Here is a 17753-nt window from a genome sequence, read left to right as displayed (position 1 = left end):
AATAAATTAATCATGGCATTCTTCATTAGCCTACACTTCTTATAGTTCTAAGGGACAGCCTAATGTACAGTGCATGATAGTTGTAGTCTAATATTGAGGTGACAAAACATGGATAATTATGACAAGGACCTCTTCTCATGAGGCACAGATGGAAAAAAGCTCTCTTGGCCATGTCAAAGTGCAAAGTAGAATCTAATAACACACCCAAATTTATGCAGATATGTTATTGAGGCAGTGTGCCCTTTATTTATAAGAGATGCCATAATAAATTCCTCAAAGTCTTTCAGCAGCTTTTCCCAGCCCACCAACAATATCTCTTATCTTGTCCGGATTAAGTTTCAGACAGTAAATGGAGACTTACTCCAGACATAAATCAAGAAGCCCCAATCCAAGCTTCGATTTCATTTTGACACTCGGTAATTCCATATCTCCAGCTGGGTCAGTTTTGGAGACTTAGAGCTGATTACCGTCGACATGCTGAATGCCTTTACAGCACATGCATCCTTATTGAGCCTCCCAACAAACTCATATACACATTAAACAAGAGCTATGACAATATAGACCCAGTGGCACTGCTTGGGAGAAGATATTCTGGGCAAAAGAACAATTAAAATTAACCTTTGTTAAGATAAGAATGGAACAACTCAAGTGAAGCTTCATCCACTTGTGCTATCATGTGCAAACAATTTAAGAAAAGCAGTGGTCTGAAAAGCTGCTAACAAAAATCATCAGCACAAACATATTGTCTTTATCCGTTGGTAGAAGTTAACACAACTAGTGCAGTTTCTACTCCATGCCCACAACTCAGTTGACTTGGAGGTAAGGAAATCAGAGGACTCTCAAAGCCCTCAGATTTGCACTGCTACAGCCTTCTCAATGACCTTCACCCTGAATCGGAGGTTGGATACTGGTCAATAGCTAACTAAATTGTCAATACCAGAAGTTGCTTTCTTGAGCATTGGCCTCACAACAGTTTCTTAAAGAGCTCCTGGCATCCTTCTCCATTTTCCAGAAATACTGGATATCTCAACCTATAATGGACCCAGTACCTCTCTACAGGCCTTCACCAGTCAACAAGGTTATGCAAACAATGGCCAGCAATAGCCCACACCAAGCATTACTTATTATCAAATACTGGGCAAAGTGACTCAAACACTGTGTGCTACTCATATTCCATTCCCCCTTAAGAAACAAAGACTTCTGTGTGTGCACAGAGTGATTTTAAAACTTGGGTTTTACAGTTATCATAGCACCTTGTTCATTCATTGGGTTGAGTGAATAAAACAATGTTCCTTGATGTCATATTCCAGTGTACAGCATCTTATTGGTGCTTTAGTGCAGCGATTAACTATGGTATTTATAATTATTTCCTTTAATATATTCCCACATGTAATCTTCAATTTCTTATTTTTAATAGAATATTAAATCCTTAATGGGGGTAGAAAAGACCAAAGGATTTTGCCAAATCGTGGTATCTCCCAGTTTTAGAGATGGAATGTCCCATTTGATTCAGTCTGCTGGTCTGGGAGGGATGACGCATAATACAGTCCTGATGGCCTGGCCACAGTCATGGAAACAGACCGATAATCCTTTCTCATGGAAAAATTTTGTTGGTATGTATTCTCTTAGTTTTATTTATGCCATTTTAATGAAAATATATAATGGTAATGTATTTTAAATGTTATTTTGTAAATTTGTTACCTGGAAAAACAAATGTAAGAGATTTATATGTAGTTCTACTGTAAGAGCAACTCAAAATAGTAGGCTAATGTTAGTCCCATTGAGGTCAATGAAAACTGGTGGGTGCTCAGCACTTTTGAAAATCAACACACTTTATTTAGATGTCAAAATATGAACTTCAAAGCCTAACTTTAGGCTCCTATTTTTGACAGTTTGGGCATAAATAATTATAAAATTGGCCCCTTCTTATTCAAGAAATTTACTTCTTGTGTGCATTCAAATTCTTACCAGATTAATTTATCAGCCTTTACACCTTTTAGCCTGCTGAGCCAATACGAATAAGAAGGTGAAGCAAATGGATTCTGTTCTTTCTTGTGCATTATCAGTTGAATAGATTATTAAATCAGGTCCTCAAGGAATCAATTCTGAAGCACTTAGAGAAGAGGAAAGTGATCAGGAACAGTCAGCATGGATTCACCAAGGACAAGTCATGCCTGACTAACCTAATTGCCTTCTATGAGGAGATAACTGGCTCTGTGGATGAGGGGAAAGCAGTGGACGTGTTATTCCTTGACTTTAGCAAAGCTTTTGATACAGTCTCCCACAGTATTCTTGCCTGCAAGTTAAAGAAGTATGGGCTGGATGAATGGACTATAAGGTGGATAGAAAGCTGGCTAGATCGTCGGGCTCAACGGGTAGTGATCAATGGCTCCATGTCTAGTTGGCAGCTGGTTTCAAGTGGAGTGCCCCAAGGGTCGGTCCTGGGGCCGGTTTTGTTCAATATCTTCATTAATGATCTGGAGGATGGCGTGGACTGCACTCTCAGCAAGTTTGCCGATGACACTAAACTGGGAGGAGTGGTAGATACGCTCAGTGGTGAGCTGGAGCCGGTTCTCACCGGTTCGCAAGAACTGGTTGCTAAAAATACAGGCAGGTAGAAAACCGGTTGTTAAAGGGCTGGGGGATGGGCAAAGTATTCCTGTCCCCGGGCCTCCTGTTGCTCCCAGGAGTCCCAGCTGGGGAGGCTGAGGCTCCTCCGCCCCTACCCAGCTTCCCCACCCACCAGAGCTGCAGCGTGGCCAGCCACAGGTGGTCACATACCTGCACCAGCTGGGCAGCTGAGCTCGGGAGTCAGTCGTCCTGCTGCTGCTTTTTGAGCAGCCTCCAGCAAGGTGGGGGGGGGGGCTGCTGCAAGCTCCCCAGGGCTGCCCAAAGGGGAGGGGAATTTGCCCCATCCGCAGCCCGCCTCCCCCCGCCCCCATGAGGTCATGTTTTACTTGTCTCCCCCCGCAGAGCCCAGAACCGCAGCATGGCCAGCTGCTGAGCTCCAGCCTCCGGGCTGCCGGTAAAGGAGGGGCTGCGAGCTCCAGGGCCATGGGGGGGGGCATGGAGCAATTTGCCCAGGCCCCCGGGCCGGCCCCACAAGGATGTCTGTCTCTCCCTGGGCCCCCGGCCCCTCCCCTGCTTCCCCTACCCTGCAGAGCTGCAGCATGGCCAGCTCAGCTGAGCTCAGGGCTGGGGACAACACAAGGTAAGGGTGGGGGGGCTGCTGCTGCAAGTTCCAGGGCTGGCCAGAGGGGAGGTGTGTTGTGGGGCAGCTGTGTAGCAGGGGAGTTGTGTGGCTGGGAGAGGGTCTGCATAGTGGTTGGTATGGGGCTGGGGTTGTGTACTGGGGAGGGAGGGATGTATAATGCTTGGGGTTGTGCAGTTCAGGTCGCTTATGGTATGTATGGGAGGAGGAGGGCTGGCTGTGTACAGTGTGTTGTGGTGTGTTGCTGGGGGTGCTGTATGCTCTGCTGGGCCTGCATAGGGTTCTTGCAGCACAGCAGATTGTTGGTTGAGTAGTGTGGTGTAGATGGGGGCTGTTGTGCAGTAGGGGTTGTGTAGCTGCTGTTGTGCCTTGGGTTGGGTTGGCTGCTAGGGGTCCTGGCAGCCAGCAGCTTGTTTGGTGAGCTCGGGGGGTAGGGGTGGGTGGATAGGGGTCGGGGCGGTCAGAGGGCAGGGAACAGGGGGATTGAATGGGGGCAAGGGTCCTGGGGGGGCAGTCAGGAAGGAGCAGGGGTTGGATGGGGTGGGGGGGGGCAGTCGGGGCAGGGGTTCCTGGGGCAGTCGGGGACAGAAACAAGGGCTGGTTGGATGGGGCAAGGGTCCCGGGGGGCCATCAGGAATGAGAGGAGGGGTTGGATGGGGCGGCAGGGGGCAGTCAGGGGACAGGGAAGGGGGGTGGATGGGGCAGAGGTTCCGGGGGGGCATCAAGGAACGAGGGGAGTTGGATGGGGCAGGAGTCCTAGAGGGCGGGGGGGGGGGTGTGACGGGTTGGATCACAGAAACCCCCTTGGGAGCTGCCACCCAATGTGCCAAGACTACCCCTGCTTCTGTTTTCCCTGCCAGCTCAGGATTCCAGCACCCTGTCTTGCTGAGCCAGACACTCCAGTCTGCTCTAACAAAGACTCAGGGTCTGAATCACTAGTCCCAAAGCTGCAAGTTTACCCGAAACCAGCTCACAGGAGTGTGCTTGTTTTTAGCACTCAGATGCCCAACTCCCAATGGGGTCTAAACCCAGATAAATCCGTTTTACCCTGCATAAAGCTTATGCAGGGCAAACTCATAAATTGTTCGCCCTCTATAACACTGATAGAGAGATATGCACAGTTGTTTGCTCCCCCAGGTATTAATACATACTCTGAGTAAATTACTAAATAAAAAGTGATTTTATTAAATACAGACAGTAGGATTTAAGTGGTTCCAAGTAGTAACAGACAGAACAAAGTAAGTCACAAGCAAAATAAAATAAAATGCGCAAATCTATGCCTAATCAAACTAAATACAGATAATCTCACCCTCAGAAATGCTTCAGTAAGTTTTTCTCAGACTGGACACCTTCCAGGCCTGGGCACAATTCTTTCCCCTGGTACAGCTTTTGTTCCAGCTTAGGTGTTATCTAGGGGATTCTCCATGATGGCTCCTCCACCTCTCTGTTCTCTTCCACCCCTTTATATATTTTTTGCATAAGGCGGGAACCCTTTGTCTCTCTCAGTTTCCACCCCCCCTCACTGGAAAAGCACCAGGTTAAAGATGGATTCCAGTTCAGGTGACATGATCACATGTCACTGCAAGACTTCATTACTCACTTGCCAGCACACACATATACAGGGAGACTCACAGGTAAACAGCCATCTGCAGACAATGGGAGTCATCAAGATTCCAAACCATCATTAATGGCCCACACTTTACATAATTACAATAGGCCCTCAGAGTTACATTTTATATTTCTAGTTTTAGATACAAGAGTGGTACATTTATACAAATCGGATGATCACACTCAGTAGATTATAAGCTTTGTAATGATACCTTACAAGAGACCTTTTGCATGAAGCATATCCCAGTTACATTATACTCACTTATATTTTTATAAAACCATATAGACTGCACAACGTCACACCCTCCTCCTGAACTTACTGCCAGAGACTTGGACACTGACCATGGCGGAGGCAGTATACCTAAAATTCGTTTTTGGGCTCCCCTATGGGGCAGACACTCCTGTGTCCCCCAAAAGGGAAAGAGACCCTGATTCAGCTGTAGGCTCACAGCTACCAGCTATGAGAGACCTTTCGCTGGCCAGCAAAATCCCCCCCCTTTCACTCAGGTTGGGTTTGCTTCCAGCTAGAGTCCTTGGGGTTTGTTCCCACCGCAGCAGTCACCAGGACCCCAACTTCCAGCTCCAGGATACATGTCTCTGTGCACCTCTTCCACTCCATTACAGCCAGGTTATGCTTCTGGGTCTTAATTGCTTTGTTTTTTAAGTCCAGGCTGGTGGGCAGCCTTTTTTTTTTCCAGGGCAGCCTTTTCCCAGGCAAATTGTACATCAATTTTCATTTGTTTTCCCTTGAGACCATCACTTGATGAGCTGGGATACCACAGAGAACACCCTCCTGCCAGAACAGGCACCCCTCCCCTCCTGTCTTGCTAGGTTAGACACTCCAGTCAGCTTCAGCACAGACAGAGGTTGGGCCACACCCATCTGCAGTTCACTGAAACTGAGATGTACTCAGCTCAGGGGCTTCTTAGTTAACAGAGACATTTCCAGCGCCCATTGTTTAGTCTTTCTGGGCAATTTGCAACTTGTGTAGTTTTAGCTTCTTTTGATCTTCATTCTTACTTATTTTGCTTCCTTTTCTGTTCCTAATTTCCTTTCCCGAAATAAGCAAACAGAAAATAACAAACCAGTAACCACTTTGTCTGTTCTTCAGCCACCACACTTAAAATTCACTTAAAATCACTACCAGTATCTCAAAGCAATCAGCTGTGCACAGATCCTGCCGACTACGCCACTGTGACGGGTTGGATCACAGAAACCCCCTTGGGAGCTGCCACCCAATGTGCCAAGACTACCCCTGCTTCTGTTTTCCCTGCCAGCTCAGGATTCCAGCACCCTGTCTTGCTGAGCCAGACACTCCAGTCTGCTCTAACAAAGACTCAGGGTCTGAATCACTAGTCCCAAAGCTGCAAGTTTACCCGAAACCAGCTCACAGGAGTGTGCTTGTTTTTAGCACTCAGATGCCCAACTCCCAATGGGGTCTAAACCCAGATAAATCCGTTTTACCCTGCATAAAGCTTATGCAGGGCAAACTCATAAATTGTTCGCCCTCTATAACACTGATAGAGAGATATGCACAGTTGTTTGCTCCCCCAGGTATTAATACATACTCTGAGTAAATTACTAAATAAAAAGTGATTTTATTAAATACAGACAGTAGGATTTAAGTGGTTCCAAGTAGTAACAGACAGAACAAAGTAAGTCACAAGCAAAATAAAATAAAATGCGCAAATCTATGCCTAATCAAACTAAATACAGATAATCTCACCCTCAAAAATGCTTCAGTAAGTTTTTCTCAGACTGGACACCTTCCAGGCCTGGGCACAATTCTTTCCCCTGGTACAGCTTTTGTTCCAGCTTAGGTGTTATCTAGGGGATTCTCCATGATGGCTCCTCCACCTCTCTGTTCTCTTCCACCCCTTTATATATTTTTTGCATAAGGCGGGAACCCTTTGTCTCTCTCAGTTTCCACCCCCCCTCACTGGAAAAGCACCAGGTTAAAGATGGATTCCAGTTCAGGTGACATGATCACATGTCACTGCAAGACTTCATTACTCACTTGCCAGCACACACATATACAGGGAGACTCACAGGTAAACAGCCATCTGCAGACAATGGGAGTCATCAAGATTCCAAACCATCATTAATGGCCCACACTTTACATAATTACAATAGGCCCTCAGAGTTACATTTTATATTTCTAGTTTTAGATACAAGAGTGGTACATTTATACAAATCGGATGATCACACTCAGTAGATTATAAGCTTTGTAATGATACCTTACAAGAGACCTTTTGCATGAAGCATATCCCAGTTACATTATACTCACTTATATTTTTATAAAACCATATAGACTGCACAACGTCACAGGGGGCATGACCCCCTCGTGGGGTGAGGAGGAGGGAACCGGTTGTTAATTTTTTGGCAGCTCATCACTGGATACGCTGGAGGGTAGGGATAGGATACAGAGGGATCTAGACAGAAAAGGACCTAGGGGTTACAGTGGATGAGAAGCTGGATATGAGTCAACAGTGTGCCCTTGTTGCCAAGAAGGCTAATGGCACTTTGGGCTGTATAAGTAGGGGCATTGCAAGCAGATCTATTCGACATTGGTGAGGCCTCATCTGGAGTACTGTGTCCAGTTTTGGGCCCCACACTACAAGAAGGATGTGGAAAAATTGGAAAGAGTCCAACGGAGGGCAACAAATCTGATTAGGGCCTGGAGCACATGACTTATGAGGAGAGGCTGAGGGAACTGGGATTGTTTAGTCTGCAGAAGAGAAGAATGAGGGGGGATTTGATAGCTGCTTTCAACTACCTGAAAGGGGGTTCCAAAGAGGATGGATCTAGACTGTTCTCAGTGGTACCTGATGACAGAACAAGGAATAATGGTCTCAAGTTGCAGTGGGGGAGGTTTAGGTTGGATATTAGGAAAAACTTTTTCACTAGGAGGGTGGTGAAGCAGTGGAATGGGTTACCTAGGGAGGTGGTGGAATCTCCTTCCTTAGAGGTTTTTAAGGTCAGGCTTTACAAAGCCCTGCTGGGATGATTTAGTTGGGAATTGGTCCTGCTTTGAGCATGGGTTTGGACTAGATGACCTCCTGAGGTCCCTTCCAACCCTGATATTCTATGATTCTATGAAATTCTAGAGCTGGCAAAAAAAACAAAACAGATTTTTTTTTTCAGTAAATAAAATGTATACTCTTTATTGGAGCATTTCTAAGCAAAACAACACTTTGATTTAAAATAAAAAATTGTAATTTTCATTTTGATTCAAGTTACAAAATATATTTTTTAAAACATTTTTCTCTTTCTTTCCCATTTTTTGCCATTGAATGAATGATGTCTAGGATTTTTTGGGTTCACTTTTTCCTCTTTTCTTCTTTTCTCATTTTGCAGCTCTGGAAACTTTTCAAATTGGAGAAATGTTGAGAAGTTAGAGTAAGGAAAAAGAAAAAAAAGAGAGGAAAAAGTGTCGGGGGAACTTGAACATTATTCATTTTATTGCACCAAATGACAAAAGGAGAGAAAAATTGAAAAGAGAGGGAAAAATTAAAATATGAAATTTCAAAAAAATTATCAAAAATTCTAATGAAACTAAATTTTCAATTAGAAACAAAATAAAAAGTTTAATTTGATTTTGTTCTGAAATTTCCACTCTAAAATTTTTGATCAAAAATATTTTTTTAACAAAGAAAACCTTCGCATACTCTGACCTGTGAGAATCATGGTTAGTGTATGAGTAGTCACAACAGACTATACTTATGCACTGAAGCGGACAGAAATGTTTGTTGCCTTTCCAATTTGAAAATCCCAGTCTGTTAATTTATGTTAAAGTTTATACTGCATTGCCTCTTATTTTTTGTACATTGTTTAACTGCGCTGTATTTGCCATTCAATAAATTTCTGTTTATGGAGAATTAAGTTATCTTTATTAGTTTATAACCCATATTGCAGAATGCATATGAATACTCAAAGCACCCAGCACTTGTAAATGTAAAGCACCATAGAACTCCTAGTTCAAGAAAACACACAGTCCAATATTTATAACTGTAGAGCATAATCCATAGTTTCAGTAAAACATCTAGTCAAATTTATAAATGTATCGCAATCATAATTCCTAACACCACTCAAAACTCCTGGCCCAGAAACCACTGCAACACAGAACAATGGCTGACTGTTGAAGTGCTCTTTCAAAACTTTCTTCAGTTGCACAGTTCCTTGTTAAGCACTTGTAACAGCCCTCATGTCTCACTGTTCAAAGTCAACAGACAGCTGCTCCATCTCTGCTCTCCACCCTGCAGCAGCTTTTCCCCCTTTTGCCTCACAGATATTATGCAGGACACAATAGGCAGCTATCCAGTGGGATATTTTTGTCACTGAGATCCATTGTATTCAGTAAACACCTTCAGTCTATTAAAAGCACATTCAACTGTCATTCTGAACCTGCTGAGATAGTAGCTGAATCATTGCTTGGTGCTGTTGAGGTAGCCAGCGTACAGCTTCATGAGCCAGGGAAACAAGGGATAGACTGGGTCCCCCTGAATCACTATTGTCATTGCCATATTGTCAGTGGTAGTCTGCCAGTTGGGAAAGAATGTCCCTGCTTGTAGCCTTCTGACCAGTCCTGTGTTTTTAAAGATGCAAGCACATCTTCCCTGACCAGTCCACAGTGATATTGGTGAAGTATCCCTGGTGATCCACCAAAGCTTGCATATCCATAGAAAAATAGACCTTTCTTTTGATGTACTCTGTGCCAACATAGGATGTGTGTGCCATCTATCACCCCCCCCCACCCCACCCCCAATTTGGGAACCCCATTTGCTGCAAATTCATGCACTGTGTCCTGCACATTGTTAAGAGTCACGGTCCTGCGCAGTAGGAGATGATTAATAGCCCACATGACAACAATCACCACTATAGATTTTCCAACTCTAAAATGATTTCCCACTGACCAGTAACAATCCAGTGTTACAAGCTTCCAGAGTGCAATCACCACTCGCTTCTCCACTGTCAATGGAGCTCTCAATTTTAGTGTCCCTGTTCTGCAGGGTTGTGGTGGGCTCGGCACATAGATCCAAGGATGTGGCCTTTCGCATCTGCAGTTTGTCATTCCACACCTGAATTATGATGCGAACCCATCAGTCAGTGCTCATTTCTCAGGCCCAGAAGTGGCACTCCACTGTCAGCATGAACTCCATCAACAATCTTGAATTGTTGTTTGCTGTGTCCCTGAGCAAACTGTTTTTGGAGAAATCATCATATCCCCCATTCTTGCAGTACTTCTTGTGGGTCTGCAAATACAGGAGACTTGTGTGTCCTGTATTTCCAGTGTTTGAGAGAATAGTGCAGACCTCTGTGGGACTCCATGTGTCTGTCAAAGATGATGGACACCAAAAAGTGCTGAGTGAGTTTGTGGGAAAAAATTTTAAAAGCACAAAAATTATGGGATATGAATAGCATTATGGGATGGAAAAAGTTGCATGCTGGAAACTTAACTCCTAGCTCCCAGAGATCTTTGGGCAAGTCATTTCTGTCCCACAATACATTGCAAAAATGTCCTAAAAGGCACTATGGCAGATGGTGGCACATGGTACACTGATACCTACCTGTGATGAACTGCATTGTGCATTGACACAAGCACTCCTAGTGAGTACACACAGTGCCAACACAAGCAGCCAATTATGCACGAGTGATATACAAATTTTGACAGCTGAATGCCGACATAACTTGCATCAACAAAAATTTGTAGTGTAGATGTGGCCTATAGCTATACACATTTATTTAAGCAGTTATATAGCTTAACATACATTTATTCAGATTTTTATGTTTTAAATCTTATGTTAGAAAATGGTGAATGACACGTTTCTTATTTACTAGATGATTATTAAATTTTTACTCATGATTTGTGTCAAGCTGCTTTTGGATGGAAATTGGAATTCAATTTAAAATGAACAAAAACATGATTTCCAAATTTTTTTATTAGTTAACTAAAACTATCTTAAGTGTGTTGAATACAAAAGAAGAAAAAGTAAGTTTGTCAGAACATGCTTTGCATTGAAAACTAACTGGTTTATTAAACAAAGTATTAACTTGAGTTAGTGAACTGAACTAATTGTTTCTGGTCATCATGTCCGTCAAGATTTTTAAACTAGTTGATCTCATCCTCTTGCAACTAGTTTATATTTAGAGATTAGAAGAGGGAAACAAGTTTTCCTGCTTTTTCAACTTCCAGTTAATTTCTGAACTTTGAACTGATCTAGTTGAAAAACGGAAAAGAAAGATAGCATTCTCTCTGCACCTGTGGAAGAGGATACTGCTGTTAAAGCCGATTTAACACTTCAACAAACTCTGTTTCCAGGTGCTTAGCCAGAGACTTCCACCAGTTCTGTGGTCTGACTTTCTTTAAAACTTCAGCAGCACACATGTCAATGTTCTTTTTTAATTTAATTTACATTATTTTAAATTAAGGTATTAATATAGGTTGGCATATTTTCAGATTTCAAATAGGTTTGTTTTTCAAAGAAAAATGTATTTAAATTAAATAAAGAAATCTGATTTAAATTAAAAAATCAATTTTGAAAAAATCATTAATTTTTATCCACCTTATGTGGATCTGGATGTGTGAGATTGCTGTCTTTGCTTCCTCTCTTAAGCAGGATCGGCTTTTAACCAAAGTTATCCTCTTTCACAATAGTGGCATTGTGCATTTTGGCCATCTAATAGTCTTCTTCAGCAACTCCCAATTTTCATTCAAATTTTCTGATTTCAGATACAGTCCGAGAAACAACAGCGGCACAACAAGCTCTACTGGTCGCTAAAAACATTGATTTGTTTCCAGCAAATCAAGAGCGCTTTTCTGAAGGGAACGTAGATGTGTGGTGGATTGTTCATGATGGTGGCATGCTGATGTTGCTTCCTTTCCTGCTTCGACAGCACAAGGTACAGTATATGACTCAAAAAGGGAAATCTTGTCTTAGAAAATGAGCAGCAATGACTTTTCTTTCACTAAGCATTACATAAAATTACTAAATAAATTCTTATATACTTCTTTACTTAGCTGTTTAAAGGATTCTGAACAGAGGGGGCAAAAATTATTTCTACGTTTGTCATATAAAATGCCTTTCCCCTTAAATAGGTGTGGAGAAAATGCAAAATGCGTATCTTCACTGTTGCCCAAATGGATGACAACAGTATTCAAATGAAAAAGGACCTTCAGATGTTTTTGTATCATCTTCGACTTAATGCTGAGGTGGAGGTTGTTGAAATGGTAAGCTCCTGTATATTTTGCCTTTTACCTGAAAATCTTGAACTAAACTTGGAGGTTCTTCCTCAGACTCCTGGTATTTCTTTTGCCTAATGACATTTGGAGGGTAAACTAAATAAGGGATCACAGTATTTGGCCTAAAATGGCAGGAAAAGCAAATTTTAATGTTCCTACAGCAATGTTGACTCAACCACATAATACATCCTATATATTTTATGGTGTATTTTTTACAATATAAGCAGTAATAGGTCAGTTTAACACACATATTCAAATACTGCGCGTATGCAATATGGTTGAGTTAAGGTTGCATATTGTACCTTAACATGTATGTTTTCTGAATGAATTTGTTAGTCTCTAAAGTGCCACAAGTACTCCTGTTCTTTTTGCAGATACAGACTAACATGGCTGCTACTCTGAAACCTGTTTTCTGACTGTGATTTTTAACTGGGCAACCTTAATATTGCATTACCATAAATTTTTGTATTTCATTTCCTAGTTACAAAATACTCAAAACTAAGAAAAGAGAGAATTCATGTTGCCTGTGCAATCTCAATTTGACCCCCTTGTATGTATGCTTTATGATACAGGTTTTAACTACATTATCACAAACTATTTTTTCCATAAGTGCACAAGATGGAAAGCATTCACTGAATGAGCAGCTATTCAAAATTTTGTTTTATCCACAGAGTTTAATGTGTGACCCCTGTTTTGTTCAGTGTACACTATTCAAACCCTATTATGACAGAATTATGAATTTCCTCATAGCCTTTTCTTTGGCACTGATTAGAATAAGTATTGAAATGCTTCAGAAACATTAATTAATTTTCATAATACCCCATGAGACTGGGGCTATTATCCCCATTTATAAATTCAGGCACAAAGAAATTAAGGCAAACATTGTCAAAAGTGTCCACTAATTTTGGATGCCCAATCTGAGATGATTATGGCCTCATTTTTAAGTGATTTTAGTATTGTATAGCACTTTCTATGTTCAAAGCACAGCTCCAATTGACTTCAGCTGTAGCTGTGAATGTTCAGAACTTCTGGAAATCAGGCCCCAGATACCTCATTTTGGGCTTAAAAAAAAAAAAAAGAGGAACACACAATTAGTGACACCTGTGAAAAGTTGGGTCTACATGACATGCCTAGTATAGGAATTCACTGGCATAGAAGAGGATTTGAAACCAGTTATCCAGGGCAGCATTCAGTTGCCATAAGACCATTATTTCTTTTCCTGTAATCCCTTGCCTCATTGACTACACACCTTCCAGTTTCTGCAACAAATGAGGCAGGAGAACAAACAAAGAACAATAGCATGTGATCACTACGCACACAGGGGGCCGAATTAGGGTTGCATTGTCATAGTCAGGAAGGAGACATGCTGTAGTGTTCTGTATTAGAGTTTCTTAAGGGCTGATGGCTTCATGCCCAGACATATTGAATTGCTGTAGGCCAGACAGAAGGTGACAAAGATGGGTATATCTAAGGCCAAGTCATCATCCACCATGATGGGACAGACTGTTCTAGCCAACAGGAAATGATAGAAAGTTGTGGATGCTGCTATGTGAGAGCTTGTGATGAGCAAGGAATCAAAAAATAAGTTCTAAATGTCTCCTTTCCCAGCCAGTCCCATTCTGCCCCCCAACTCTGTCTCACAGTCTCCACATCCAGTCTCAGTATTTCCACCCCTACTCTCAGTCTCCCCACTAGAATCCATGTCCTAATTCCCTTATTCCTTCCCACCCTAGGCTCCTTGTCCCTGTCTCCTTCCAAGCCAATCTCCCTCTTCATAGAATCATAGAATATCAGGGTTGGAAGGGACCTCAGGAGGTCATCTAGTCCAACGCCCTGCTCAAAGCAGGACCAATTCCCAACTAAATCATCCCAGCCAGGGCTTTGTCAAGCCGGGCCTTAAAAACCTCTAAGGAAGGAGATTCCACCACCTCCCTAGGTAACCCATTCCAGTGCTTCACCACCCTCCTAATGAAAAAGTTTTTCCTAATATCCAACTTAAACCTCTCCAACTGCAACTTGAGACCATTACTCCTTGTTCTGTCATCTGGTACCACTGAGAACAGTCTAGATCCATCCTCTTTGGAACCCCCTTTCAGGTAGTTGAAAGCAGCTATCAAATCCCCCCTCATTCTTCTCTCTGCAGACTAAACAATCCCAGTTCCCTCAGCCTTTCCTCATAAATCATGTGCTCCAGCCCCCTAATCATTTTTGTTGCCCTCCGCTGGACTCTTTCCAATTTTTCCACATCTTTCTTGTAGTGTGGGGCCCAAAACTGGACACAGTACTCCAGATGAGGCCTCACCAATGTCGAATAGAGGGGAACGATCACGTCCCTCGATCTGCTGGCAATGCCCCTACTTATACAGCCCAAAATGCCGTTAGCCTTCTTGGCAACAAGGGCACACTGTTGACTCATATCCAGCTTCTCATCCACTGTAACCCCTAGGTCCTTTTCTGCAGAACTGCTTCCTAGCCATTCGGTCCCTAGTCTGTAACAGTGCATGGGATTCTTCCATCCTAAGTGCAGGACTCTGCACTTGTCCTTGTTGAACCTCATCAGGTTTCTTTTGGCCCAATCCTCTAATTTGTCTAGGTCCCTCTGTATCCTGTCCCTACCCTCCAGCGTATCTACCACTCCTCTCAGTTTAGTGTCATCTGCAAACTTGCTGAGAGTGCAGTACACGCCATCCTCCAGATCATTAATGAAGATATTGAACAAAACCGGCCCCAGGACCGACCCCTCAGTCCACCTCCTTCTCAGTCCCAATCTACTACCTCCACCTTCCTCTCCCTCTTGTTCCTTCTGCATTCAGTCAGGCAGCTTCCTCCTCCACACTACCTGGGCCCACCAAAGGAAGCACTGAGGGCATAAGAGAGATTGTCTCCCTGCTCTCAGTTAGAGTGCCCAATGGAGAGCAGGAGCAGGAATTGCAGGAAGTCCTTCTCAGCCCCTGAATCTCTGGGGTGGAGCATATTCAGTCCCTCTGTGGTAATGGTGCATGTGCAGTCCAGTAAGGACATAGGAGCTGTGAGGGGATGGAGCATGCCTAGTACAGAAGGAATTTTCTGATAATCTAGCTGCCAAATTCTAAGAGCATGAGCTTTTTCAAAGGTTTATAACTTGGCCAAATTTGGGCAGATTTTCACAGGAAAGGAAAAGGCACATCCCTGATGACAGGATGACACCTCTGCCAAATTTCAAGCCCTTTCTCCAAAGCATAGAATTTTCTTAACACAAGCAAAATGTATTTGGCTACCTATGCCAACCTATCATAAATAAAATAAAATTAGACAAAAACATTGACAAAAAGATTCACTGCCAACAAAGGAATCTCCTAGCTCTTAGTTTTAAATTCCCACTCAACATCAATGGTTTCTTGATCAAGGGTCTCTAACAATATTTTTTTTTAAAATAAGCTGTCATTTTACCCTCCCTCTCCCTCCCCCCACCCCAAGGCGGTATTTACCATCAGCTCCAAAAGTGTCTCCAAAACATTTTCCCATTGATTTTCACCAACATATAGGGGCATGGACCTAATTTAGAGGTTTCAGTTTCTCCATCACCTCAATGAGCAATGCCAGTGGAAAGTCAAGCAGAGAAGGCTCAATTTTTCCCTACTAGGCAGAGACAGAAATAGCTATGTGTGGTTCCAAGCTATTTTAGCCACAAAATTATTTGAAGATTCCTTGAAGCAAAAATGCACAATCCTGTCCTCTGAAGTAAGCAAATCCTGATTAAGCCAAGTTGTTTACCACCTGAAACTGCTTCTTTAGTTGGAATTTTGCAGGTGCTTTGGTGGAGGTGAAGAAACAGAGCCACAGCAAAAGTTTGCAAAATTCTTTATGTTGCTATTGGTCAAAGTGTCAGCAAGACTTCCAACACCAGCAGTTTACCCATCTTCCTTCTTGGTTCATGAGTTGCAGGTCTCCAGCGAGGATGAAGCTGCAGAGATGATACTTAAGAGCCACTCTCTGGTTACTCAAGGATAAAAAATTATTAGAATGTCTTAGAGGCCTCATTGGTAGAGTGCCTCTCAGCAAAACAGTATTCATTCTGTTCACCTTCTGAAACGTAGTAGGGTGCCTCAGCCTCTGAGACTGTGCAATTAAAACAGCTCCTTCATTCCATAAGGGAGAGGTTCCCCTGGATGTGGCATGACATGGGTGCCATCTCCATACATTCCCAATCCAGCCCAAGCATAAGATTCAGAGTGAGCCAAAAAACAGTTTCATGCTTGTCATTTTGCCAATGAAATTATTATTATGCTTCCCCACCTCATATTTACAATCTAATCTACATCTGTAGAGTGTCCAGAATAGCCTTTACTATGTCAACTACCTTAACTGCCAATCAATTAATGAGATAAAACCTAGTGTAGATATACTCTTGGTGTGAAATTTCTCATTGTGTTAGGTTTTATGTCCAGTTAATTTTCTATGTAGTTTTTGTTGGGTTTCTCATGGTAGATTTTTCATAGGAAGTCTTTGAAATTGGGGTCTGGTTGAAATTTGTCCTTGTCAGTCTGACCTTTCATTTTTTTACTCATCTTTTAAGAAAAGTTATCGAACTACACAAAATTTATACAGAGGTGTATCCTGAGTAGATCTAGTACATTGTGTATTTTTTAAAAATTGGATTTAGGGTTATTCTTAGTCATTGTCACAACTTGGTCCAGTCCTAGTCTCAGAATGAACGCCAGTCTGCTATGGGAGAGACCCAGTGTTGAGGTCTGGGTAGTAACTGATCACTGTTCCTAGTTCTGGGTTACTCGGGTGTGGATTCCAGGAGCAGACCCCATGTTTGACACTCCTCTTCGCAGTGGAGGACCCATAATCCGTTTACCTAGACATGACTAGTGCCTCAGCCGTTCTGAATCCCCTAGTTGCTTAGACACTTTCCCTCCAGAGTCCACCTAGCTGTGTGAGCTGGTTTCCATAGTCACACCCTTCAGGGACCATATGGAGACACACAGGCTTTGCAAAGGAATTTCTTAAAGGTGTGTGTGTGTGCGCACACACACACACACACACACACACACACAAAACTCATAGACTGCTCAAGAGATTTACAGATCTATGGAAAAAGCAAGAAACACCTGAACACAATTCTCTCCCTCAAAGTCCTCACTACTCTCAAGCATCTTTTGGAATTTGGGCAGTGTCTGGGAAGCCATGCCCCCTCTTCTGCCCTCCTACTTGGTCTTCCCTTTCTGGCATGGGTCTGGCCCCCTCTGCTTAAAAGGCATATGTCTTTTTACAGCTTGACCCCATTTTTCTTTCTGTCCTTCCTCTGGGTTTTTTCATTCCCCTTCAAGTTGAGTTGGTGGCAGAAAGGAATTTAAAAATCAGTGGTTCAGCCTGTTGCCCCCATCTTGGTAAGGCTATTCAATTGTTCATGGCCCGTTATGTTTCTGTTTCGTTCAGAGTCAGACATCTGGGCACCATCTCCCCTAACATAAGAGTGCTGATGCAATCCAACATGGCAGTTACAGTATACAGTGAAGGACATAATAAAAGTTATACTCAAAACAGAGGCTAAAATACAACATGGTTTTCATTAAATCAGACTGGGGACACAGACATAACCTCCAAACTGTACATGGAGGTATTTCATTATTTTAAAATTATATCAGTCTTGATGTTATTGTTTTATTGCGCTGGAACGCTAGTGGAGGGAGGAGCTATAAATATTAT

At 42.7% G+C, this 17753-nt stretch overlaps 1 protein-coding gene across 2 annotated transcripts in view; it reads left to right on the top strand.

The window, feature by feature from the left end:
- SLC12A7 (solute carrier family 12 member 7) overlaps nucleotides 1-17753 on the top strand; it is a 372763-nt gene that overhangs the window by 308581 nt on the left and 46429 nt on the right. For both annotated transcript variants that reach the window (XM_065400169.1, XM_065400170.1), the window contains 3 exons: nucleotides 1418-1613; nucleotides 11550-11719; nucleotides 11916-12047. In XM_065400169.1, the coding sequence (XP_065256241.1) occupies nucleotides 1418-1613; nucleotides 11550-11719; nucleotides 11916-12047 (498 nt within the window). The remainder of the gene's footprint in view (nucleotides 1-1417; nucleotides 1614-11549; nucleotides 11720-11915; nucleotides 12048-17753) is intronic.

The sequence above is a fragment of the Emys orbicularis genome, chromosome 2 (assembly GCF_028017835.1).
Source record: "Emys orbicularis isolate rEmyOrb1 chromosome 2, rEmyOrb1.hap1, whole genome shotgun sequence".
NCBI lineage: Eukaryota > Metazoa > Chordata > Testudines > Emydidae > Emys > Emys orbicularis.
Note: the sequence above shows the minus strand (reverse complement) of the source record. Positions and strands in the feature narration are given on the sequence as shown.